The 26,235-nt window shown below is 38.3% G+C and overlaps 1 protein-coding gene across 15 annotated transcripts in view; it reads right to left on the bottom strand.

Moving 5' to 3' along the window:
• PTPRM (protein tyrosine phosphatase receptor type M) overlaps nt 1–26,235 on the bottom strand; it is a 505,106-nt gene that overhangs the window by 73,747 nt on the left and 405,124 nt on the right. For 8 of the 15 annotated variants that reach the window (XM_030011784.1, XM_030011791.1, XM_030011786.2 and 5 more), the window contains one exon: nt 21,513–21,700. In XM_030011784.1, the coding sequence (XP_029867644.1) occupies nt 21,513–21,700 (188 nt within the window). Of the gene's footprint in view, nt 1–21,512; nt 21,701–22,453; nt 22,466–26,235 lie in introns of all 15 variants that reach the window. The other 7 variants (XM_030011783.2, XM_030011785.1, XM_030011789.1 and 4 more) reach the window with 1 other exon arrangement.

Here is a 26,235-nt window from a genome sequence, read left to right as displayed (position 1 = left end):
AAGTTTAGCACTATGATATTTGATTTACTTTACAAATAATAAAAGCTTGCCTCAGGGAATGTGCTATGAAAAAAGTAGGCAAGAACCACAGATTTTTTTTCTTGCTATAGTAAAGAAGAGTTTGCAATTGGTTGTAAATATAACAAGAAAGAAAAAAAAAAAGAAAAAAGAAATTAAAATGAAAAATACAGAGAGAGAGAGAGAAAGAGAGGGGGAGAAGAAGAAAAGACAAACATTTTTTTCAGTCATCAGAAGAAAAATAATAGTGTGCATTTAACTGTAGTAGTAAGCTTTGTGTTGTAGTCATAACTTTCTGTTCACTCATGTTTTATGTAGTGATTGACAAGAGCTACTCCACTCATTGCCTACATGTGCTATGTAATGCACAAAACAACGCTTAGGAATTCCAAGAAACTTTCTGAAGTGGGAAATACTTACTTTCCATGGCAAAATACTTACTTTCCATGACTTGATTGACACTGTAGGCCAGGACACTACTCTTTGAGCAACTATATTATTTGAAGAGGTACTATTTATTTAATACTGGTGCACTTCTGTCATCTGCTTGCTGAAGATTATTTCTAATGAAAGGTGATCAACATTAAACTGGTGGACGCATATGCTGACAAGAAAAGTGACTTCTGACACATTTCTACCTAATCCAGTAATATTTCTGCCCGATTTTATCTGAATAAATAATTGTAATTGTAATTGAGACAGTATGCTGAGGTCAGAATTCACGTGAACTGTCTGGCTTTTTAAATTATCAGCTGACCTAAGCATAGAAAACTGGATAACATCTTCAAATCCCCTGTAAAGACAAGCTGTTTCTGATTGAGAACCACACAATTTGGAAAAACCTTGAACACAATAAAGTTCCCTGAAGCAACAGAAAACAGCATGTGGAGAAACGAAACAAAAGCAAACAAATGTTGAATTTGAAAAGTGAACAAAACCCCTCCTATCTTCATCCAAGTTGTAATGTACACACAGCTGATCTAACCTTTCAGAAGTGATAAAGCACCCCTCAGATTTTGCTCACTAAGTGAGCCTCAAGGGTTTTCATGAGTGTATCTAGGCTGCTCTAGTTAATATAGTTTGGATAGAAGATAAGAAAGAAACAAAGCTCACATAATAAGATTTTAATTTTGCTACAGGGCGACACTGACATCATATTAAACTACAAGATAAAAGCCAGAGTACACTGGTATGCACAGATGGAACACAAATATTTTCCACAGTGTTATTTTTTCCAGTGGATAAGATAGTACTTCTCAAGGGAAGTAAGAGTAGTAGGGTAGGCTAAAATAGATAAGGGTCTACTTGCAGTGCCATTTCATAAAAAGGATAGCACTTCATTGTGCTGGTTCATTACATTTTTTGATCTTCACAGGAAACTTTGGTGCCTCAATGTCTGCTTTGATTGTTTGCAAATACATTATTTGCTAGCATATATAAAGACAATTATTCATTCCTCTAGGCTTGACTTTTAGCCCAGTATCTTCCTTGTTCTAGAGAAAAAGATCTCCTTCTATCTAAAGCTACGTGTCTACTTCCCACTTTTCCTGGCTGGCATCCAGTACCTGCGCCTATCGTTTGCTACGCTGTTCTGTTCAGGGGACAGCAGTAAAGGGTCACAGTAGAGCCGCTGAGTGCTTCCAGTGATGGGAACTCCTGCTACTTCACTATTCAAAACTCCTGGCTCCAGCTTTTTAAAGTTATCTTTCCTTTTCCCAGACAACCCTCTCCAGGGTCTCACTCAATAATTGCTTCCTGCCAATCATCTTCCCTTTGGACAACTACACACTTACTGGAAAGGAGTGGGTGGGTAAGAACTTTGAAAAAAAATGGTGTTGGTCCTAGATGATTCCACACCTCTCTGAGAAACTCTTGAAAGAATAATACAGAGTATGTAAGAGCATATAAAGATAATCAGCATAAACATGGTAGTGGTAGTAATGGGATTGATAATGATAAGTGTTGCTGTTGCCCAATCATTTTTAGCATGCTCACTGTATACTGACAGACAGCAGCACTTCAATACAGCCCCAAGACTACTTGTTAGAACAAAGTGTCTGGTTAGGTGCACTAATGAATAGCAGCAGCTCACCAACCTGAATTGTCCTATTTTGATGTCTGAAATGTATACACAGCACCTTCTAATTTCAAGAGAGGTATCCCTCCAGCAATTTATCAACCAGGCTTAAAACCAGACAGTTTATTAAAATATAAAACACATGGGATCACAGGCTACTCAAATGACCCAGACTCAGCTAATGGATAAGGTGAAGTGGAAGTACTCTGGGTTACAATGAGGGAGGGGCAAAACGGGTTGCTGTCCCTAAACACTGTCACTTGAGGACCACTTCTGCATCATTAATCTAACATCATGGATGTGGTACTAGTATTTTGTCAACAGAAAAGTACAAACACACCATACACAACTGACAGTTTCACTACGGCATGTATCCACAGGAGCTTGTCAATGGACATTTGGATTGTCCAACTCTAGTTCCATGTAATCAACTAGTTTATTCCTGATGCCTAAGAATGAAACTTTCGAAGAGCTTTGAGAAGTCTTCTAAGCTTGTATTGACCTTATGCCATACAATGGAGATCTTTGAATGTCCCAGCGCAAATGTCTCTTCTTCCTTCTTAATTATCATTCACACAGCATACATTCAGAGAATATGCTCTGCAAGAGAAATTACTGGACTAACTAACGGAAAAAAACCAATCATCTCCAGCAATAATGATGGAGGTGGCAATTTGAGTGCCATCAGTTACTTACTGGGCAGCTGTGCAACAAGGATGTCTCTTCTGCTCTAGTTTGATAGTGTTTTACACTTGCTATGTACAAGTAACAGCACAATTTAGTAAAATAATGAACCAAACATGGTATTTGCAGAAAACAGACTCCAGCAAAAAAAGGGAAGAGAAGTGCCATTGTTTGACAGGACCGTCTTTTTTCTAAAGGACAATATGGTGAGGACATGAAGGTGAGTTGTTCATGGAGTAAGGGCGCTAACTGAAAAGTTACAAAGTCCATGTAACACAAATGGAGTATGAAATAAGAAGCTTAACAAACAAATAAAGGGTTAGTCACAGAGAAAAAAATAGTGCAAAATATTGTTCACATTCACAGCTTTAAGAACAGAAAAGGAGTAATCATAGTTCTGCACTCGGATCACACCCATGACATTATTCTGTGGATTTTTTCCTGATGTGCAGGACCCTTGTGAACATGTCACCTAGCTGCTCTTTTGTTCAGATACTGATCCTGCTGAGTATCAAAACAATTCTTCAGTAATGAAGATTGAGGTTTAACGACTTAATGTATAATTTTGTTTTTTGCAATCTGCTTCTTCAGTTTCTTTTTTGCATAAACTGAGCAAAATACAGCAATTTATCAGCTCTCTGTGGACATTTCAAGATTTATATACATTGCAGCTCTATATTTTTAGTCTACATTTCCTTTCACTAGAACACTACACTCAAGCTAGATTAATTGAGGCAAGCCAACATTATAAAAGCTCTGTTGAATAGCAGCAGATGCCTTTATTCTCTGTATTCTTCCATAAAACAAAACTTTAAAATTTGAGTCTCTATATAAATATTTCCCTTACAAGACAATACAAAGATGCCAGGCATCTGTCTCTCATTAAGCCAATTATTAGTTGTCTAAAATAATCCAATAAAGTCTATATTTATCAGATTTCTTAATAAAAGTATTATTAGACTCTATGTGACAAGTTCTGCCAAGGGAACCAGATAAAATGATGAAGAGTGAGCTAGATGGACAAGAGTGACTTGGCACTGAAGCGTTCCAGTCCTGACATTTGGTGGAAGTTCCAATTTTGAGACAAACACCCATTTAAACAACAGGGGAAGATTTATTGCTATGAGATTCAGAGATGTCAGCTCAGTAGGGACTAGACTTTCAGCTGGAGTATGAGAGAGGACATATACTAGGGAGTATACAGCTGGAGCGTTAGGGAGGTCAATACTGGGGTTGAATCCTGTTTAACATCTTCATTAATGACCTGGATGATGGGGCAGAGTGCACCCTCACCAATCATAGAAATATTTAGGTTGGAAAGGACCCTTAAGATCAAGTCCAACCGTTAACCTGACACTGCCATCTCCACCACTAAACTATGTCCCTAAGCCACATCTACACATCTTTTAAATACCTCCAGGGATGGTGACTCAATCACTTCCCTGGGCAGCCTGTTCCAATGCCTGACAATGCTTTCAGTGAAGAATTTTTTCCTAGTATCCAATCTAAGCTTTCCCTGGTGCAACTTGAGGCCGTTTCCTCTCATCCTACCACTTGTTACTTGAGAAAAGAGACTGACACTCACCTCGCTACAACCTCCTTTCAGGTAGTTGTAGAGAGTGATAAGGTCTCCCCTCAGCCTCCTTTTCTCCAGACTGAACAACCCCAGTTCCCTCAGCTGAAGAGAAGGAAATGTCTCCATTTCTTTTAATGCTGGATACAGGAGTCATTTGAATGCAGGCTGTGGTACGGAAATTTTACCTGACAGCTCAATGATTAGGACACCTTCCTGATACTAGCAATTTGCTGGACATGGGACAGTAGTCTTTAAAATGAGGTTTCAGCCCAAATTGCATCAAAACTAGAAATGTCCTGGAATTACCTAACATAAGTGACAAAAAAAGATTTGTCTTCCAAAACAAAACAGGCTCTTGGGACACTGGGATGGTAAAAATAATCAAGTCAGTTGTCCTGGTTTCAGCTGGGATACAGTTAATTGTCTTCTTAGTAGCTGGTACAGTGCTATGTTTTGAGTTCAGTATGTGAAGAATGTTGATAACACTGATATTTTCAGTTGTTGCTAAGTAATGTTTCGTCCAAAGTCGAGGATTTTTCAGCTTCTCATGCCCAGCCAGCAAGAAGGCTGGAGGGGCACAAGAAGTTGGCACAGGACACAGCCAGGGCAGCTGACCCAAACTGGCCAACGGGGTATTCCATACCATGTGACGTCATGCCCAGTATATAAACTTGGGGGAGTGGGGCTGGGAGGAATCGCCGCTCGGGGACTAACTGGGCATCGATCGGCGGGTGGTGAGCAATTGCACTGTGCATCACTTATATATTCCAATCCTTTTATTATTATTATTGTCGTTTTAATATTGTTATTATTATCATTATTAGTTTCTTTTTTTCTGTTCTATTAAACCGTTCTTATCTCAACCCACGAGTTTTAATTCTTTTCCCGATTTTCTCCCCCATCCCACTGGGTTGGTGAGTGAGTGGCTGCATGGTGCTTAGTTGCTGGCTGGGGTTAAACCACGACCTTGGTAAAGGACAGTAAGATACTAAAAGACAGTAAAACTGATTCAGCCTCAGTGAACCTTAAACTCTAGATTTCTCCCACACTTACAGTATCACTGCTAACAACATTTAAGGTTGCAGGAGAAACCTTTTAGTAGCTCTAAGCTGCCTGGATTTAGTGCAAATCTGTCAATGTAACATGGTGGTCCCATGTCCCACTCTGGCTCCATACCTAGCCCTAAGTCAACCTCTGTAAGCTGAATCTTTGTTCCTTAAGAACATATTTAAAAGTATATCTGAGACTGTTGTGGTTTAACCCCAGGCAGCAACTAAGCACCACGCAGCTGCTCACTCACTCCCCCACCCACCCAGTGGGATGGGGGAGAGAATGAGGAAAAAAAAAGTAAAATTCGTGGGTTGAGATAAGAACAGTTTAATAGAACAGAAGGGAAGAAACTAATAATGATAATAATAACAATAATAAAATGACAATAATAATAATAAAAGGATTGGAATATATAAGTGATGCACAATGCAATTGCTCACCACCCACGGATCGATGCCCAGGTAGTTCCCAAGCGGCTATTCCTCCCAGCCCCACTCCCCCAAGTTTATATACTGGGCATGACATTACATGGTATGGAATATCCCTTTGGCCAGTTTGGGTCAGCTGTCCTGGTTGTGTCCCCTCCCAACTTCTTGTGCCCCTCCAGCCTTCTTGCTGGCTGGGCATGAGAAGCTGAAGAATCCTTGACTTAGTCTAAGCACTACTTAGCAACAACTGAAAACATCAGTGTGTTATCAACATTCTTCTCATACTTCTCATACCCAAAACATAACACTATACCAGCTACTAGGAAGACAACTAACTCTATCCCAGCCAAAACCAGGACAGAGGCAATACCCCCAAAAAGTATGGTTTGCTTTTCTCATTATTAGATAGCTGAATTTGGAAGCTATCATTCTCAGTAACTTCACTGTAGTCATAATAGCTGGCATCTAAACTTGCCATTATCAGTTAAAATACAAATACTTGATATGATACCAGATCAAACTTGAATTTTAGCATAAACCACAATAACTTTCCTCTTCTTCATTAGAAGACGCTGAAACTTTTCTAGGCATGGGCAGAACCATATGGTGAATGGAGTACTTAATTGCTTTATGCACATGCATTTTTTTAGCTTTTTAAAATGTGGTGTGTATTAGTGGCATTAAAAATACTACTTTCTGTGGTGCATTTTTTTCCTTTTCTCCATTGAAATAGAGAGGATAGCAACTTTTTTTTTGCTTTTTTATATTATTGCACTACTAAGCTTGAGCACTCCAACACACTGCTCCTCCATGCTAAAACAGTCATATGGGTAGCACCATTCAAATCTTTCATGACACCAAAAAAATCATGTTACTATTAAACTTCTAGATTAGTCAGTCAGGTTTCCAGGGACTCTGGCACTTGTCACACAATCTCAGAGACACAGAATCACTACCCTAGTATAACTTCCTCCCACAGGTCTTTCCACACCATGGCCTCCCCAGTCAGCACATCTTCTCCACTGTTTTTCTGTGGGAAAAAGAAGAGTGCTGCTAGCTGAAAGGATTAAAGCAGGAATGTAGTCCACCTCCCGTTCCTCACTTGTCCTGGTGTTAGGGAGGAGGACCCGTACCCACTGTCCTGCCTGCTGCGCTCGGGAGAAAGGTGGTGGCAATGGCAGAACCTGGGTGAGAGATGCAGGGTAGGTCTGGGCTGGCCCAAGTAGGGAAACAAAAATTGTAGCATACCTTACATATTGTTCAGCATCACCTCCACTGAAGGCAGAATCACTATTCCACACTATCTCTGTGCTTTCAAATACCCCCGCAATAGCTATGGGACTATGAATGTTTTCACCTTAACCTCCTGTGGCAGTAAGCAGGTGAGTAGTGGGGTCCCTGCATCTAGGAGAAGATGTAGTGAAAGGTAAAGCTTTATCTGTGGGGAAGGTTCCTGGTATCAGAGGGAGCACTTCTGGGGAATGAGTGTAAATATGGAGTAAGCACAAGCAGACCTCTGTGTCAGCGTGTAGCTAGACAAAAGTTTAGTAGTTTCACTTGCTTCTTGGCCCTTGGAACACTGCTATTTTAAAAAGATCCAACCTGATCCCTTATAAGATACTTAAGGCAATTCCACTGGAGCATACTTAAACTAAAAGAAAACATACTCCTAGTTATGTCAACAGGAAAGACATTTGCTTCCCAACTAGGCTGTCCTTCTACCTCAGCAATGTTTAAAAATCAGTTGATGGCAGGATCATAGTGTTTTGAAAAAATGTCACCAAAAAATAACAAACACATAGTCTCAGTAACAAGAAATAAAAAACAATCCACAAAACAGTTAAACTTCATAGAACCCCTAAATGCTGCAGATAGCATGGCCTTTTTTAGCTTTCTTTGTGTGACAGATACACGTGCTTAGTAAATATCAGTAAAATAAACACAAATGCTCTGCAAAGAACTGACAAATGGAGGGAAAATATGTCAATCTCTAACCAGATCTACAATTAAACATATAAAAAGCATGAGCAATTTATGTGATTTTCCTTGGATTCAAACATTTTTGTATGTTCTAGCTACTGTCGGTTCTGAAGACCTGATTCACAATGTAACCATCAAAATGTAAAATTCAAGCTGGTGATGTTGTGAAAGAAGAGACAAGTAAAAAGTCAGTGGTAAAACTGAAATGTGTATAAAACTACTAGGAAAGCAGCAGGACACCCAGTTTGCTTAGATTTGAAAAGTTTTCCCCAGTGCAAAACCAAAGCAAATGCTTTGGTGTGGTTTGGCAGCTCAATCTGCTTAATTTCAAAATTCATGTAACTGCCCCCCTTTTGCTGTCCAAAAGGCAAGAAGTGGTTTACTGCCCACACTAGGAGTTTAATTCCACTACCTTTATGTACTGTAAGTAACAGGACTCTCTTGAAAGGGCCTAATTAATGTAAACAAGGTTATTTGCAGAATAAAGCACTGCTCAGAATAAAAGCTCAAGGATTAGGCTTTAGCATAGCAGCTACATGCATTTTAAATAAAAACATTTTACAACTGAATTTTTTTCTCTTTCCCTTTACAGCATCATCATCCCGCATTTCACAGTCCAACAGCAAGACAGTGGATCAGGAGAACAGCTACTAAAGTAAAAGAACTAGAAAACAAGGAGGATGCTAGCTAACTTAAAGAGCTCTTTGTGTTCTTTATGAACTGAAGTGATGTTAGTTCTACAAAATTGACTACCAGTATGTAAAAAAAAAAAAATAAAAATTACCATTTCACATCATATTGTTTGCTTTGTATATACAGAAGCATTGATTTATTTTCTTCTTCTTTATGTGTGTTAACAGCCATACTGGGTCAAACCAGAGGTCCATACAACCCATTATTTTTTCTATGAGAGTACTAGTAGCAGATGTTTACAAAAAAGTAGGAAGAATAGAGCAAATAGAGTGAATCTTTCCCCAGCATACCCTCTTAGCTTCTAGCAATCAATGGCTTTCCTGAGCAATCTCTTCCCCAGCCAGAGACTGCACACAGCCATTGTGTTTAATAATGAGTTTGTCCAGCCCATATTTGAACCCATTTATAATTTTGGCTTCACAGCATCTTGAGGCAATGAGCTCCACGATGTAATTATGTGCTGGGTGAAAAATATTTCCTTTTGTTCACTTTAAATCTGCTGCTTAATAGCTTTGTTGGGTGCTCCTGATTCCCTGTATTATAAGGAATAATGAATAATTGTTGTTAGCATTGCAAAAGTAACACTGATCTCTGGCACAGCTCAGAATATCCTAAGGGGTATTACAGCAGCCAGGAATGAGTGATATTTCACTGTCCTGGAAACAAGGTAGAGACTTGGTACTGGAGCTGATAAAGTGGGTCTGTGCCACTTTAAGGATTTCCTTACTCATAGAATCTTTACATAGGTTATTATGTCAACCTTACAGAAGCTGTATATACAGCATTGTTACACAGAGCATAAAAGCTGGAACTGAAGTATGAATGGGTGAATGAGCAAAACTACAAACTGAAAATGTGGAGTTTTACTGTAGTTATTTGTCCAACTTGACTAGAGACACCAATGACAAATAGAGACAGGTGCAGATAAAAATCAAGGCTAAGTGAACAAAAGCTCAGCTGATATCACAGCCTAATGCAGAGGACAATGTTCTGAAATACCGTTCAAGCAAACAATACGCTAAAGCATTCTGGCAATGAATAACGGTTGACAGCACTTGGAAGAGCAATACTGGTATCACAAAAGACTGAAGAACTGTTGTATGCAGTCTTTCTCAAGATTAAAAAGCATATGTCTCAACTTGACAGTCATGCTTAGATTCAGAGGATCTTGGAAGGACATGAAAATCTAAAAAGAGCTTTGCACTACAAGCCCTTCCCCATCTATTTAAGTTACCTCATTTCTTTTCTAACTATTCATGTGGGGTTGGAGGTGGCTGCTTTTACTGTTCTTTCCTGAGTAGGGGACACAAGATCTGACTTAGCTTTTTAACATTTGTTATGTCATACTGGAATTTTGTTGCTTTGTCATCTTTCTTGGTAAGGAAAAGCATGGAGATTGCTCACATGTAGGTATTTACTGTAAACAATCTGAATGGTAATATTTTCTCATGTCAAAACTCCAAGCTCTGTGATACAGACAAGTATTTAAGTATCAAAGGCAAAGTGTTCCTGTTGCCTTCTCCCAGACTAAAACACACACTAAAACTTTATGCTTGCTTGAGGAACCAACACTGCACTGCATAGAAGCTTCCACCATCCCAGAGCAAGCGCTAGGAGGCACTCTATTCAGAAGGGAATCCTGTTGCTGTTTGGGTAGGACAGAGACAAAAATCTACAGTTTTGCTGAAAAGAGCTTATACCCCCTTTACTGCAGGTTACCTTTGTTAGCAGAAGGCAGCCACAGCTATGTCTGTTTCTGAACAGCCCCAGCCTGTGCATCAAGGAAGGTCCTCACTTCTTTTGTCTCCCTTTGGTGTGTGGTGTAAGAGTGGAGATAGCCTGTCTCTTAGAGACTCAGACCTCTCTCTTGTAGATATAAAAGCTTCTTTCCTGTTATACATTAAGAGCAGTTATTATTGCACAGGCAAGCACCTTAAAGCTAGATGGGTAATAACTGAGCTGAGCTGGTAGATGCATTTTAACCTTACATAAATGCATGCTATCTATTTTTTCCACAGACCAAAGCAGAGCATTGTCAGTCATGAATCTTTTTAAAATCTTAAGGGGAAGAAACTGCACCATTTTGGTGGACAGATATGCAAGCTTCATCACCATTACATGAACTTGTCTAAACTATTATGTGTCTGAGGACCCTGCTGTTGCTTCCATTTAAGTGAATGGTAAAATGTAAAACAGGAAAGAATGTATATTAAAAGCAACTTTAAAACAGTCTCTTACATCCCTTTAAAACCAACTGGACTTAAACACATGCTTAAGGTCTTCCCTCTCTTGGACTCCAAATCATGCCGTAAACCTAAACCTTTCAGCTCTCGTGTGTGAGTTTGTGGTGAGTGACTCTGGTCTACTGTTTCTGTCTTGTGAAGAAGTGTCAATATTATGAATTTTCACCAGTCCTGGACTGAGCTGCAAACCCAGTAACTCCAATAATTTTACCTGGTTGATGCTGCCATCATGTCACTTCTGAAATACTGACTCTCACTGACAGGATCTTGCAAGTCCCCGAAGCCAGCCTGCTCTTCCTTCTGCCCACCTCCTGGGCTGCCTTGTTTCCATGCGTACTCCAGTCTTCCCATCAGCTTTGGCCTGGGGGCCAATTTTATCCCATGGTCGCCCTGCTCATCTTTGTCTCTGCCTGACCAAGATGCCCACATCTTCTCATGGCTGTTTGGCAGGCTATGTCCTCTTCACATCTCAGATGACTTGCTGAGGACCCAGGGTGACCTAACTGCTAATTAATAAGACGGATACAGAGCCAAGCAGTTTGAGAACAGCAGTAGCCCCACAAGAGTGTAGGCAGTGGCATCGCTGAGATCCCATGTGATGGGTAACTGGGGGAGCAGCTATCACACTGAGACAGAGCCAACGGCAGGAAACCAGCAGGAGAGAAAGGAGGCTTGCTAACCCCCTTGTCTGCCCAACTACATCCCGCCAGATTTTCAGTGATCTTAACATTTCCCACAGTATCTTTTGGCCCATTGGGCCCATTAAATCAGTATGTTGTAACAAAAAAATAATTCCTGCTAGAAAATGCTGATCATCCATTCCATTGACAGGACAATTACTAAAGCACTATGGGAAACATGTAAGAAGAAGTCTTGTACTCCAGTTAGAAAACTTCTTAAAAGATACATTGAGCCACAGGCTACATAAGAATACAGATTTTTATTTCCTGAAAAATTTATAATGGCTATTTTAACTTATTTAAAACAAATGCATTATAGAAAATAATGCATATTTTAGGTATGCTGTGAATAAACTGCTGCTAAATGAAGACTCCTAATAGCTAAATTATGCTAATTTGATTTGAAAAGTGTTCCACTCACTTTACAAACAGCCAGTAATAATGCTCTGGTCATGAAACCAGCAATGGTCAAAAATGCCTAATTATTTGTAGTGAATAAATACAATCCATAGAAAACACATAGGGTATATATATATAATTAATAAAGAATAGATTATAATTGCATTTAACATCATTTGCATAATTTAAAATGGACTAACTACATGACTGATTTTTTATGTCTTTTTAAAGGGCACTAATAAAATATGAAGGAGGTAGGGAGGCCTATATGAGTAGGAAGTAATGAATAATATCTTGAACATTAAAGCACAATATATTATTCTGTGCACATAAATTGGATGAATTCATTTTTGCAGGTGCAGTGGGAAAAGTATGGTACATCAGCAGTTTTCAAAAGTAAATAATATGTTAACTGAAGAAGGGATTACAGATGCTGATCAAATATTCAATGTCTTAATTGAGTACTTAGTAAGTCAGTCTGGTGCAAATATGCAGCATATAGCCTGCAATGTTTCAAAAACTTTTCTTTCTTTCAAATCATACCTGTCACTAGCATTTAGAAAGTTTAACCTATCACTTTATCGCTGTGAGCATTAAAGCCATTCTTGCGGATTTCCCTCTGGAAACTCAAGTTATGAGTGAAATTAAGTTCAGTGGTCTCATTTAGTTTCCTACTGTGGTGTTCAATAGCCCATAATGATGCACAGATTGGCTAAATCTGAAACTAAACCCTAATTTCAAAAGGTACAGAGAGACCATAGATTTGTACCAGCAAAAGCACAATAGCAAGATCACTCAGCAAAAATGACTTGCCTAACAGACAACCGGAGTAAAATATATTCTGAGAAGTCTGCTTACTACAGTTTGACTGTTTCTCAACCTGTGGCTGCCAAAACGGAGGAAGACAAGACAGGCTGGAGAATAATGGTGCAACAGATTTCACATGCTAAAATAGTGGAGTGATGTGTGAGTGTTGGTTATTAAAAGAATAAGCATATAACTCTGTGTACATCCAAACACAAGGAAGCAGTAAGATGGAAAAGGTTCATTCTTGCCATTAAAATTATATAACCCCTGTGTTAATTACTTGGACTTATCAGATGTTGATACTGGATTTCCAAAGATCCGCTTGGTGCAAAGTTGACAACAATTAGTGAAACTTGGAAGCTACTTCTTTTATTGCTCCAATTTGACATTGCACATGCCCACAAATCTTTCCAGAATAAATTGAGAAAGATTTTGCAATGCCTTCAGAGAACAGAAGAACCTAATGATGGAATCATAGGTCAGGAAAAAGGGGAGCAAAATTAAAACAAGCTTTGAAAGACTGCTGTGGCAGCTGGATCCAAGATGGGAAAACTCCACAACTTTCTAAAGCAGACTGAAGCTTTATTGCTATGGGATAATGAAAGACAAGAGGCATAGCCACAAATCTGCATGCAACAGCTAAAATGATTCCATTTTAAATGCATAAGTAGACTCACTCATTAAGGATCAGGAATAACATCAGAGTTGCTTATCGTGCTTTACATTACTTTTTGATTTTTGGTCCAGCTATGCTGAAATATGAAATGAATGTCTGCTAAATATCTGAACATGGAAAAGACTCCCAGGGCATCTTCAGGACCATAAGAATTGACAGGTTACAGCACATTTTTTATTGCTGATAGATTTTGTATTCATTCATGTGTTTGCCACCACATATACCAAGACCACCAGACTTGGTAGAAGCAGAAAATGATTAAAATAGCTGCCAGAGCTCCTACATAAGAACAACCTGCATCAGTTTATCCATCCAACTGATCAGCTTAAGCATCTATATCTCACGACTTTTGAGTGGACCAGCACTTTTCTGGGGGGACCAATACTACCAGTCTCTGTTTTAATTGCTTAGAGGGATATGAAGGACATGAAAGATGCACTTAAAAGCTATCAGGCTTTCCTTAGGACACAGTCTAAACTTAACTTTACATACAAGACGTGAGTCTGGTAGACTCACATGGAGAAAAATACTGGGCTGAATTAGGCATCCTTGTTCTTGTTACGCATCCATGATGCCTGAGATCATATACAGTTCAGACTGTTCAGGCTACTAAGAAGAAAACAGGAGGTTCACACCCAAGTAAATCAGAGACTGATCAGTACCAAAAATAGCCATGTCACAGCATGAGCAAACAGCTGCCTACACCCCACTGAGAGTAATCCTAAGGATATTGGAAGTGTTCTAGTCTATACACCTCTGCAATTTTATTATTCAAACAGATAAAACCCCAAAGCCTTTCTAATGAAGCCACGACCTGCCTAAATCTATAATCTGTAGTAAGAATAAATTTTAATTAAACCTGCTTAAACAAAAACAAATTAGAAAGCTGTATCTGCCTATACATGCACTTTTATTTAAATTGGAGGAGAAGGAATTTAGGAAGAGTGGGAGAAGGAAACAGTGAGATTTAGAAAGTCCTGGAGCACCTTGATCACTGGGCAGTTAGCCACACTGCAGCATAGGGCAGTGTCATGTGAATGGTATTAAGCACTATGACAGCACTTCTCATACACTTGAAATCTGTTAAGAACAGAAATTCACAGCTATTAAGGATAGGTTCAGAATTGCATCAAACTGGCTGACACACCACAGACATTCAGCAAACTAAGTGTCTCTCCTCTAAACTGAAAAAAACCCAAACAAACTCCTATTAACTGTCATCCAGCTAAAATTGTTGACAACTGATTCTTGCTGATCAACAACTGGAAGTCACCCATTCTGCTACAAGACTTACTAAAGAATTAAAGGGATATTGCATGCACTGGGAAGTTGTGTCACTAATAACATAGGCTATTTACTAGTGAATGTAGTTTCTGGTTTGGGATGACTTTATTTCAACAATTTGGTATTGCTCTGGAGTACCTTAGGACTTCCAAAACAAAACATGCTTTGTGGACATGGCAGCTGCTCATTTTTACTATTGCTTTTGACCTCCCTGGATACGATCTCCCCAGTGCCGAGGCTTCCAGTGTCCAAGAGTCTAGGATAAACCCAAGCAGGAACAAGTTACCTGGGATTCATGGAAGGCTGCTGCAGATTCCATGGCAATCTGAAGAAACTGTTTTTTTCTGAACATAGTCCTCTGATAAAGGAGAAATACCTGCCTCATACAAAGGACCTTTATATCACCATTAGTTGTGGTTATCCTTCACTGTGCGTGGGAGAGAACACTTACATAATAAGATATGCCTATAATCAGACCACTGCAACTTTCCAGTATTAAAGATTAAAGATTCAGCTGGGCATTCAGGTGATAGGTGATGGGGTTCTGAGCCCCATCTAAACAGATGAAACTTCACAAAAAATAATAGCAGTGATCTCTACAGATTAATATTTCCAACAATTTTCCACACCATTTTCACAGGACAAATTCCCACTATTTTACTTCTGTTTCTGTTATGCTTTCAATCTCTAATGAGTTTTCTCATTATTACAGAAGTAGAAAGAAAGGCAAACAGTTACCTGCTCTCAGTTTTGGAGGATGCAGATATTGTCCTTTGTGTATTTACACTGTGGACTAATACCCCCATTCCCACCCAATGTTCCAGAGTCTGTCTGCTTTCTTTGTAATTTGTGTCTTGTGGGATAGAAAATAACCTGCATTTATTGTGGTATTGACTGTCTCAGCTGGTGGTGCAGAATATCAAATAAAATCCGAGAAAAGGGCATGATAAAAATGTACAAGTTGGAGGTGAGACAGGCCAGTTGCAGTCACAAGGAATACATGCAGAAAAAGCAGTACCAGCTAGGTCCTGCAAGTAGCTATATCAACATAACATCAACAAAATACTTATTTTTCCTACTGTTTTCAAGATTTCAGAACAGGGCCCCAGAAGCACAGGGCTTAGAAGTGTCATGTGGCAGCAAATTTGTCTTCCAGCTGGAACCAAAGAGAAAGAAAAGCTACGACTGGAGGACTGGGTTGGAGTGACAGGATTCTAGTCTGTTATGCCTTTGCATGACGGCAGAAAATTGATATCAGATTTCTGCCCTAGGTTAGGCATTTATCTAACACTGCGCTGGAGAAAACAAAAACTTAAGTGGGCACCTTATGGGGTAAACTTCCTCCATGAAAAATTTCCTGCTTGCCTGCAGTACTTTCTTTCCCCCCAAACAAGGAACTGTATGGTTTTAGAGAGGTTTTTTCCTATTTTGTTTCTTAAAACCATTTTCTATTTACCCCAGATATTTCACTAGCCAGTAGTACACTGTGTGAAAAACTTTGTTTTTATAGACTATCAATCAGCACACCTACTTGCATATCTTGGGAAGTTCCATTTCAATGAATATATTCCTATGAAGATAGGATTTCTTTCATACCCCCAATTATTCTCAACACTCGCCTCCAAATCCTCTTCAAATTATCGATATTTTTATGATCACCTTTGACCACAATCCCCCAACATATAACTGAACAGTGACCATGACCAGAAAACCTATTTTAAAATACTTCTACCAATCTATAATAGGTGCTAAGAAGTGCTAAACTGAAATGAATTGTTTAACATACATTAGATAATATATTTCATGTTCCTGACCTTGATAGGCCCAATGAGCCTGTATCCTCACAGGTATCCATCTATTTAACTGCAGTGATTTAGAGATTAATACAGTTACATTGGTGTAGCCCCTCAGAGTGGAGACCATGCAGCATAAAAGGGATAATCAGTACAGTTTATCTTGACAGTATATAATTTCCCTGTATTAGGAGTACTAATGGTTTAACGATATTAGTATAAAATTATTTCCTGACTGAAACAGTTAACTGCCACAAAACCTAGAGCAAGGATGCGTGCAACAGGACGGGAGGAGAGGGAAGTTGGGAGAGACATTGGGGGAAAGGCCTTAAAGTTAAAGCTACATGGAGGAACCTTTTTTTAAACTCTGTTATTGACACAGTCCTGTTAGTGACAGTAAGTGAGGCTGATCTGAGCAGGATACTCTTTGCAAATCCTGGCTTTTCAAAGGAACCTCTAGTTTTGAGATAATGGATGCTCAGAACTCCCTGTCACGGAACATAATGTGAAATTGATTTTGCAAGGCTTTATCTACACAAAGTTGCACTGGTTTAATTAAAGGTGTGGTTTTGAATCAATTCTGTTAAACCAGTCCAAGCTCCTGTGTGGACAGTCTGAAATCAATTTCAAACTGTCTTCTGTCAACTAACCTTAATTTGGCAAAGAACTAATTTATACTAAACAGGCACCAATTTTTGCTGATCCAAAAATAGGGTAAAAAAATCAATCTTATTTAAAATGAAAAGATTTTGATTAATTTCTCTGTTTCTGCCCTAGCTATGCCAAGCTATACTGGCCTCCAGTAGCCTAGTCCATCTCTTTAGGAAGGAGATTAACTCATTTCTTTGCATTTATGTGCTTATGGCCTTTTGACAGATACACGTCCTTGCAAAAGGATACAGTGTCAAGCATGGTGAAACTACGGAGTCTAAAACCAAAAGGTGGCAGGTGTAAGGAGAGAGAAGTGATGAATTGTAGAGACCACTTTCAACCTACTTTTCTATTTATTTTGTTTCTGTAATGCAGAAAGGAGATAAGCAGTGAGCCTCCTTCATGATCAGTAAAAGTTCTCTCATGCTGTAGTATTGGGGAGCAGCTTAAATAACCCACAATTAGTGTAGGGGTGCATGTGAAATCAGGCCAATGTTATCCTGCTAGTCTAACATTGCTGGAACCAAGCCAAAATCTCTCCTTTCTTAAGGGTCTGGCAGGGGATAGAAAGGTGTTTAAAGATCTACTGCACACTAGCTATGTGGAAATTTCCCTGAGTTTAAGGATTTCTGTGCAATCCCTTCCAATCATTCACACTCCACTAAGCCACTAATTAAGGTCTGCATTTGAGTTCACAGCTTACTGAAATGTATCCATGTTATTTCCACACCTGAGAAATACACAGGAAAATGGGCAGTGAACTTGTTACTGATGTGCCGCTAAGGACACATCTGTATTCGCTCTCATTCTACAGGCACAGCTAGACACAAAATCAGAACCTGCACTGCTACATCCAAGAACCAGGGCCTGGTCCTGCTCTAGGGAACAGAAGCCTTCACACATGCCATCACAGGAACAGGTCCAGGCTGTGGGATGTCTCCCTGCTGATATTCAACCAAAGCCTTTTCAGGGATGAGAGCCAAAGTATCTCAGCTCCTCCCAGAAGGAGAACAAAAGGGCACAACCCTTCAAAGTACGGTGCTCCCCCAAGACCCCTATATTGGGAACTGAAGATACCCAGTATCTCAGGTGGGTATTCCTAATGCAAAGTTGAGCAGTGAGCAACTAAGTAGCAGCCTGCCATTGCTTAAAGATGATTTTTCATCCTTTATGTTTTGTGTCAGTTCTGTTACTCCAAAAACTTGTGCATGAAGCCAATATGTCTTAAAACTACATAGATGTGCTTAGATTGTGAACTATAGCCCTAATTATTGAGAATAGTGGCCCTAATTATCAAGTTTTATTGTAAAGCGCTTAAAACTATGCACGACAGTAAGTGCTCTGTATCCTTGCACTCCTCTGAAGTGCTGCTAATGGGTAATGTGCTACTTTACTTTCTGTTCGGTTCAACAGATTTATTTTCAGAGAGAATCCTGTGTGAATTTCTCTTGAATCAAACTCTTTCCCTGGTGAGACCATATAATCCTGCTGTCTTGTTAGAACAAAAATCATCTATGAGACTTCATTCAAAACAAATCCCCTGCCAAACTATTTCTTCCTTTTCATTTGGATAGTTAGTCTTCTGATAATTTATAAGGAAAAAATTCTTTCATTGTCTAGTTCAACCTTGTAAACAGGACAGTATCAGTCTGACAGCAGCATAAACAAAGATTTGTAATCTTAGCAGTGCTAGAATATATTGGGTGTTTTTTCATTGCATATGGAGGAAAAACAGCAACACTGCATTAGTTCAATGGAAAAAAACCCTCAAAGATATGACTAGTTATGGTTCATTCTGATTATAAAGAATTTCCATATATAAAGAGGACTTTTTTTCAGACGCAGCTGCAGTATTTTAAGTCCCCCTTCCCTGCCACTATTAATAAACTGCACCCTAATGTATTGCACCTACTGGCATTAGTCGTGACTAAACCTACTGTCTGTAATGGGATGACATTCATCAGCTTGGTAAGCTCAAAATTAAGTGATTTTCTGGAAACTTTCTCAGCAGCATCATTTGATCCACTGTAGTTACAAAGCCATGTCATTGGTTGCATTATAAATTCCATTTTACAGTCTTTTTTTTTTAATAAATTAATTGTAGCTTTCCTCTAGGCTTAATGCTGGTTTAAAAGGTTTTGGCTGATGAGCAAATCTTTTCCAAAGACAAGAATTTTCAATTTTATCATTTTTAAATAACAGTGGCATAAAAAACCCCACAGGAACAAACTTGTTTAAGTCAGCTACACAAATGAAAGTTGACAAGTGATTAGCTCGTTCTGGGAATGAATTGTTTGCTACGTTTTAGGGGGAAAAAATGTCATCAGTGACTTTGGAAGTGGCCTGAAGCGTAGGCTTTGGAAGTCTAATACTACAAATACCAGTTTAAGCAATTACATATTTAAGCAATTGTTATAACATGGAGTTGGCATGACAAAGCACAAACTTCAAAAAAACACCATCTCTTGTAAAATGCAAGCAGTATGCACACTTGTAAAAACTCAGCAATGTACTAGTAATTGTATTCGTCATCCTGAAGGTCCTGCAACAGTGAATATATTAGTTGCTACCTTTAAAACTTAAGCATAGTATATTGAGCCTCTAGGGCAGTGCACAATTGTGCATGCCCAAAAGAGAAATTGTCGCTTGCCCTACAGGGTGGAAATAATTTAAATGACTTTTGCTGGTTTTCCTCCTCCCTTCTCTTTCTATCAGATGAAAGAATGAGAATGGATCTTTTTTTTGCTGGTTTCTACTTTGAGAAGACAGAGTTAAAATTGAATCTATCATTCTGCTTCTCACTGGCTATGTCAGAGTCACATCACAGTAAGACCCATTTACACCTGTTCCTCTGATTTCTCACATTCTAATTTCTAAGGAAAGGAAATTTAGGACTGTGCACTGGGTTGGAGATGCAGTGCAATCTGGACAGGTTCCTCAACTGGACAAATGGACACTACCACGTACAGAGGCAGATACAGGCTTTGTCAGGTGTAGACTGCTCCTGGAAATGGGGGAGGGGTGGGCTGCTGGTGATCATTATTTGCTTCCTACACCACATGGCAGGGAACAGGTTTTTTTTTTAGATCTAATCACTTCATCTTGGATCATAGTCCATATAATGTATTAAAAGTTAACAGAGTATTTCAGAGGTGATGGCTTCAAGTCTACCTACAGACCAGACCCCACAAGTTCCTTATGCAATGCATCTTCCTACATGATCAATCAAAATTATCTCATGAATTCTCATACACTCCTATGACAATTTTGAAAATTTATAGTCCAACCCTGCGGATCAATCTTATGTATTTTACCTCTGTGGAGTAATATATTTATGCTACTGTTTTTTTGGGTTCAAATCCATTGAATTATAATCTTGTGGGAAACTACTCACTGTAGACATCTTATCAACCTGTACCAGAGTGTTCCTGTATGTGAAAATCATGAACTCCTTAAAATCTGAGCTAAAAGGCAGAGAAAAGTGGACACCCTAACAATTAAAATAGTGGACCTAAGCAGATTTTAAAGGGTCTTAAATCCTCCCTCACATTAGACAAGGAACCCAGGTTGATAAGTCTCCATTGATTCAAATACATGATTTGGATGAGGAGTGATGCATTCTTGAGACTCTTCAGCAAAACTAAGCTTTTGAAGTCAGGCATAATACTACAATTAATTTTGGGCACAAAAGCAAGTTCTGCTTGTTTTTCACTTTTTTCACTTAGCAAACTGACTCATCTCACAAGGAAGACAGGATCTGCAGTGCAATGTGCTGCGTTCGTATAGTATTTGCCAGGATGTAGTGGTCATGACATTTAAAACTAAGATGGTAACAGGGGGGAACAGGTCGCTCTAGCATGAAATGAAGAAACAGAAGTTGAACAAAAAACAAGGAAAAAAGTGAGACTGTACGTTCATATGAAAAATAATGAGGATTAGAGATAGCCTCCAGCTAGTGGGAAATGGTTCAGGCATCACAGAATAAATTTTATAGCCCTATGGGCCTCTCTGAAGATTTGCACACTTCCTTTCCATGATGAATACTATTGTTCCAGGAAATATTGCTTGTAGAACTTGATTTCTAAGCTAATATCGTGTTACAGGGTAACTGTGATTAGACAATCTGTCATGTAGAACTTTGGAAAAAAGCTATATTCTTCAATTGTAAAAGAAAAATATGACAAGTTCTGGAAGAACACTAGTGGACCTGTTTTTTTGAATATACAGCTTTATGCAATTAGAATTAGGCAGAGATTTCTCAGAAAGGTTTTTATGTCTCACTCCTCATCCTGGCTGGTTACAGAAAATTTGCTCACTGTAGAGATGATCCTTTCCATTCAGTATCTTCACTCACACAGCAGCTGGATTACTTGGTTAAGTAATTATTTTTCCTGTTCTGTGGTACAGGTAGCAGATAGATGAAGCCAACAGTGCAGAAGACATAATAATCAGATCATTAGACCTGACACTTACTTCATACTCCTCTTTGAAACCATAGCCTTCTGCACACTTCATCTGGGTGATGTGCTGTAGCAAGTCAGCTACACGGATTGCTGGATGAAGCTGTCCGGTCTGGTAGGGCACATCCACTGGATCTCGCTTCTTGTAGGTATGGGATTGGACTAGGCTGCTTGTGTCACTGACCATCGTATGGGTTTCATCTAGAAAAAGAGTATGTCATAATGTACTAGCTCATTTTCACTTAACAGAAATACAAATTACACAGATTTCTAGAGGAACGGCAGAAATCTGACACCACCAGCATTGCTTCTGTCTGTGAAGGCTACACCAGAACAGTAAATCCATGGAGCAGTTTACACAGGGAAATTGCAAGACTGATTGGAATGAGGCAAAGTCCATGGTTCTACAATGGAAGCATTGCAGAGCAGTCCGAACTCTAATATTGTTTTAAATATCACTAGCTGATTACAAACAGGTTTTAAATTAGGCATTTGGTTCTAAACTGTATAGAAGTTTCATTCTGAAACTTCAACAAGTCCCATGGAATGAAATTGGACTTGCATTCTTCTTACATTACTGAAGTGCTACATTTTACACTGCAAATTTAGAGCAAATGTTTGGAGTGAGCAAAATAAAAAGATGCACAAAATGGCTTATGGTTTCATCAAGCTAGGACTGCAATGGAAATGTAGATCTGATACAGCATTTGGAGACAAACTACGAGAGGACAAATGCAAAGGACCATCTGATCAGGAAAGATGTCTTGACTGGCTGCTGAACATGCTTTAAGACCACAGTATATCATGAGCCATCACATTAGGCATGGAATGTTATATGTCAACTGACATGCAAGCCAACAAACAGGAGAACCCAGTGGGCTGGTTAAAATTTTTATGAGACACATACTCTCCCAACCCTCCACATCTCTTCCATGGGGCAAATGGGCAACTTACCATTGATTGGCACTTTTAAGAAGATACATATCAGGAGAAAAAAAGAGGAGGAGAAAAAGGAAACAGGGCATAAGCAACAGCACTACATTAATAATTACAGGTAATTTTATGCTTCTAATTTAGTCTTTACAATGATTTCCTAAATGAGTCAGATTCTGATCTCAGTTTCACAGTGTAAATTAAATGTACTGAAACCAAGGTATCTTCTGTGAGTCAATTCACACAGATGCAACTGAGATCAAAATTTATCAGTAAATAGATAGATGTGAAAGTGCACTCTGCCTAAGGAAGCAATATGACTTTCTTCCTCTTCAGAGGGAATTTTAAAAATTTGTTCAGACTTGACAAGAGAAAAAAAACAACCCAAATTCTAAGGTCCAAGTACCATCATAAATATTTTTTCTGTTTAGCCAAATAATAATTTTACATATCTCAAAGAGCTTTTGATTTTTAACTGAAATTGTAAATATGATGCTTTGACTTCTTCAAACTACTCCTCACTGGCTGCACACTAAACATAGCAAGGGGTTTATAAAAATACTATACTTATTAAAAAAATACTACTTTGTAAAATATGTTGTATGAAAGGGAAGCATTAAAATAATATTTCCACATTCATAAGTTAGATATATTATAGCAGAAAGTTCCACAAATACTCTGAATTAAAAGGTCCCAGATTCTCATGTACATACCAAAAATACTACCCCACCTCATTAAAGGTGAGATTCTGGTCTTATACCACTGAAAATTGATGTTAAAGCCACATAGCTCAACGAATCATATTTGAAGGATGATTGTAGGTTCTCTCAATTCACACTGATACTAAGACACAGGAAATCTGGTCCTCAATAAGCATACAGTCAATATGAACTGTGCATTTAAATCTAAACCAAAAATAACCGAGAAAAATTTATGGGTATGAGTATGGGCATTTCAATACCTTTCCTAACAGTTTGCTAACCTGATCTAATGCAGAGGAAAGGGATTCATCTTTTAGTCATAAAATTTGATAACTTTTATCTAATGTGTGATAAAATTGTACTGCAAAGCACCTTGGGATGTATGGCATGAAACGTGGTATACAAGTGTAGGTACAGTATGTTGCTGTTGAAATGGCACCTGAAAACTACAAGGTGGCTAAGACAAAAAAGACAAAAAAAGTATAGGAAGTTGATCATGATTTTTTGGGTGGCTTATTTCAATTTTAGAAACAGGTTAGAAAACTTTTTTTTTCAAACTACAGAATTCCTTGTAACACAGACTGTTAGTAACTAAGATGAAGGCGAAGCTATCAGATAGCAGGGTCTTGTGCCATGAAAGCAGCAGTTTAATCCTTATAAATCTCTTTCCTGTGAGCTCCTTGTTTTAGAGTAATTTCCTCTCTCCATTTCTTTATCTCTTATAGCTGCATTAATACTATTTTTCTCTCTTTGGGAGTGTTCTTTTAAGTTGTTTTAAATAAAGTGCTTTCAATCCTTGGTTTATATGGTACATTAGGAGTCACATATATTAGTTTTTTGCTTTGCCTTTGAGCACTGTAGCATGAGCTTTTCAGACGTTACAGTCCACTGTTTTTCAAAGGGTGAGCTCTTCCAGATGCAGTGTTCATATGCAATAGGAATTTTGTCCAGCTTAAATACTCCTACAGCTGCAGTTGTTCTACTCTCCACTTGCTCATTCCCATAGAGCTATACAGCACTTATTAAATAATATATTTATTTACTAGTTATGTGAACTCACAGCATAGAAGGTATTTGGAAACCCAGCCCAATATCTTTTCTGGGCTGAGATTCTTCTTTCTCCAATTTCAGAAATATGCACATTGCTTGATACTAGAGAAACATGACCTACACTCATGCTCAGCAACTATAAATTTAGCCACTGTTATGTAAAATGTTGTTTTTTTAAATCTCAGGGTTTCACTCAGGTTCTTAGGCTAAGCATGAAAGTTTCCCCTCAAATCTAAGAAAATTTCTTCATACCTGAAACTGAGAAGTCAGACTTGCCTTTTGCATCAGTTAAAGAGTTCACCAGTAATTATCAGTCTTGGTTTTTTCAATTGGCTAAGAAGTTCCTAATTTGCATGAATAGTCCAAAGATCTTGCTGTACATAAATTTGGAAATGGTAAGTGTGTTGTGGCCTTTCTAGCAGATTTTGAAAACTAAACACAACCATTCACCAGACCTGTACCCTTCCCAGGAGGTCACACTAAAAAGTTCATTTAGTTCTAACTACAGGCTTGAACCTGCAGTCTAACACAACTTCTTTGGACACTGGAAGACAGCAAGAGCAGGTACTAGTTGCAATTAAAACCCAGCATATTTTATTAATAGCTATATTCCTCTACCACCTCAAGCACAGCTAATTTGATTTACCTCAAACAAAACACTAGTCCTATACAGACAGTCATAAACACATTTTGGGAGAGAGACCTGGTCTGAATGGTACACCACTCATAAAAGGGTACTAAATTTTTAACATGTAAGTTTACAAAAATATTCCTTTTCCACAGTGAAAGAACTGGAAGATTTTCTGAGATGAGTAAGCACAGGTTGCTGTAGTAGACTAACTAATCTAACTAATCTAACTAACTAATTCAAGGTTTTACAGATTTAGTAAAAGCAAAGAATTTTTTTCCCAGTGTGTGTTTGTCTGATACCTGAATTACTTGTTTAGAGATTATTTCTTGTGGAAAAAAAGCTAACAAATAATTTTACCATCATTATTATATAGCAAAGGATCACACACACACACATACAAAAATGAGAGAAACCATTAACTAAAACTTAATAATCCAGATAGGAAATCTCAAAGTTTTTCTCCTGATAATAGTACTTTTCTCCTTGCCCACCCACAAGGTCAGAAAGAACATCTACTGGATGAAGCGTTGAATGAATGCTAAAGCACACACAAAAAAATCTAACTTCTAAGGCAGTTAAAAGGCACTGCAAATTTCATTTGCATGCAGATTATTACATTGTTACAGTCACTACCATTACCTTCTTCCAGATTTACATAATGTATAAAAACACACAAGTTCCTTCTCCAAGTTATCACACTGAAATGCACTGCACTAAATACTCTTTCACAATAACAAATTTTCAAGATCACCTTCCTAAACTTCTACTTCTTATATGCTTCACTCTACTTTTATTTAAGCCTGTTTAACTTACAGTTTAAGGGCAGGCATCAGTTAAGGGGTCTTGTATTTTTTACAGTGATTTGAAGAAAAAGGAGGAGAAAGAAAAATATTTGTTGTAAAAATATCAATCATTGTAAAAAGAGTAAATAGGCTTAACATTGGAGTTTGAATTCTTGCTACAGTGCACTGTTAAAATTTGACTTATTTAAAAAAAATCTCCCTGTTTACTTTAAAGTTAGTATGGGAAGGAGGTGTAAATGAATACAAGCCACAAAGCAGTTAGAGTTACTTAAGCATTGAAAATGCAATAGCGCCTCATGTTTACTGTTTTATCACTGTGCAGAAACCTCTCTCTTTTTGGCATTGGACAATAGCAGGTTTTCCTAAATTCCCAGTGGAAATGCTTTACACTTTAATGGTATGTTTTTAACCTACAGTTCTACTGTTCTATTTCATTCCTGTGACACCTGATGCATAATAAACTATACACTCTAAGTGTCATGTTATCATTTTGCTGTTCAAAACACCATCTCTCCTCTGAAACTTCACTTTGACAAGCATGTCAGAAACTGTGTGGTATTGTGAGAAGAAATGATAGCTGGTGGATGGCCAAAACTGTACTTTGTCTGATTTTCTGTA

This window comes from Aquila chrysaetos, chromosome 4 (genome assembly GCF_900496995.4).
Source record: "Aquila chrysaetos chrysaetos chromosome 4, bAquChr1.4, whole genome shotgun sequence".
Classification (NCBI taxonomy): Eukaryota; Metazoa; Chordata; class Aves; order Accipitriformes; family Accipitridae; genus Aquila; species Aquila chrysaetos.
Note: the sequence above shows the minus strand (reverse complement) of the source record. Positions and strands in the feature narration are given on the sequence as shown.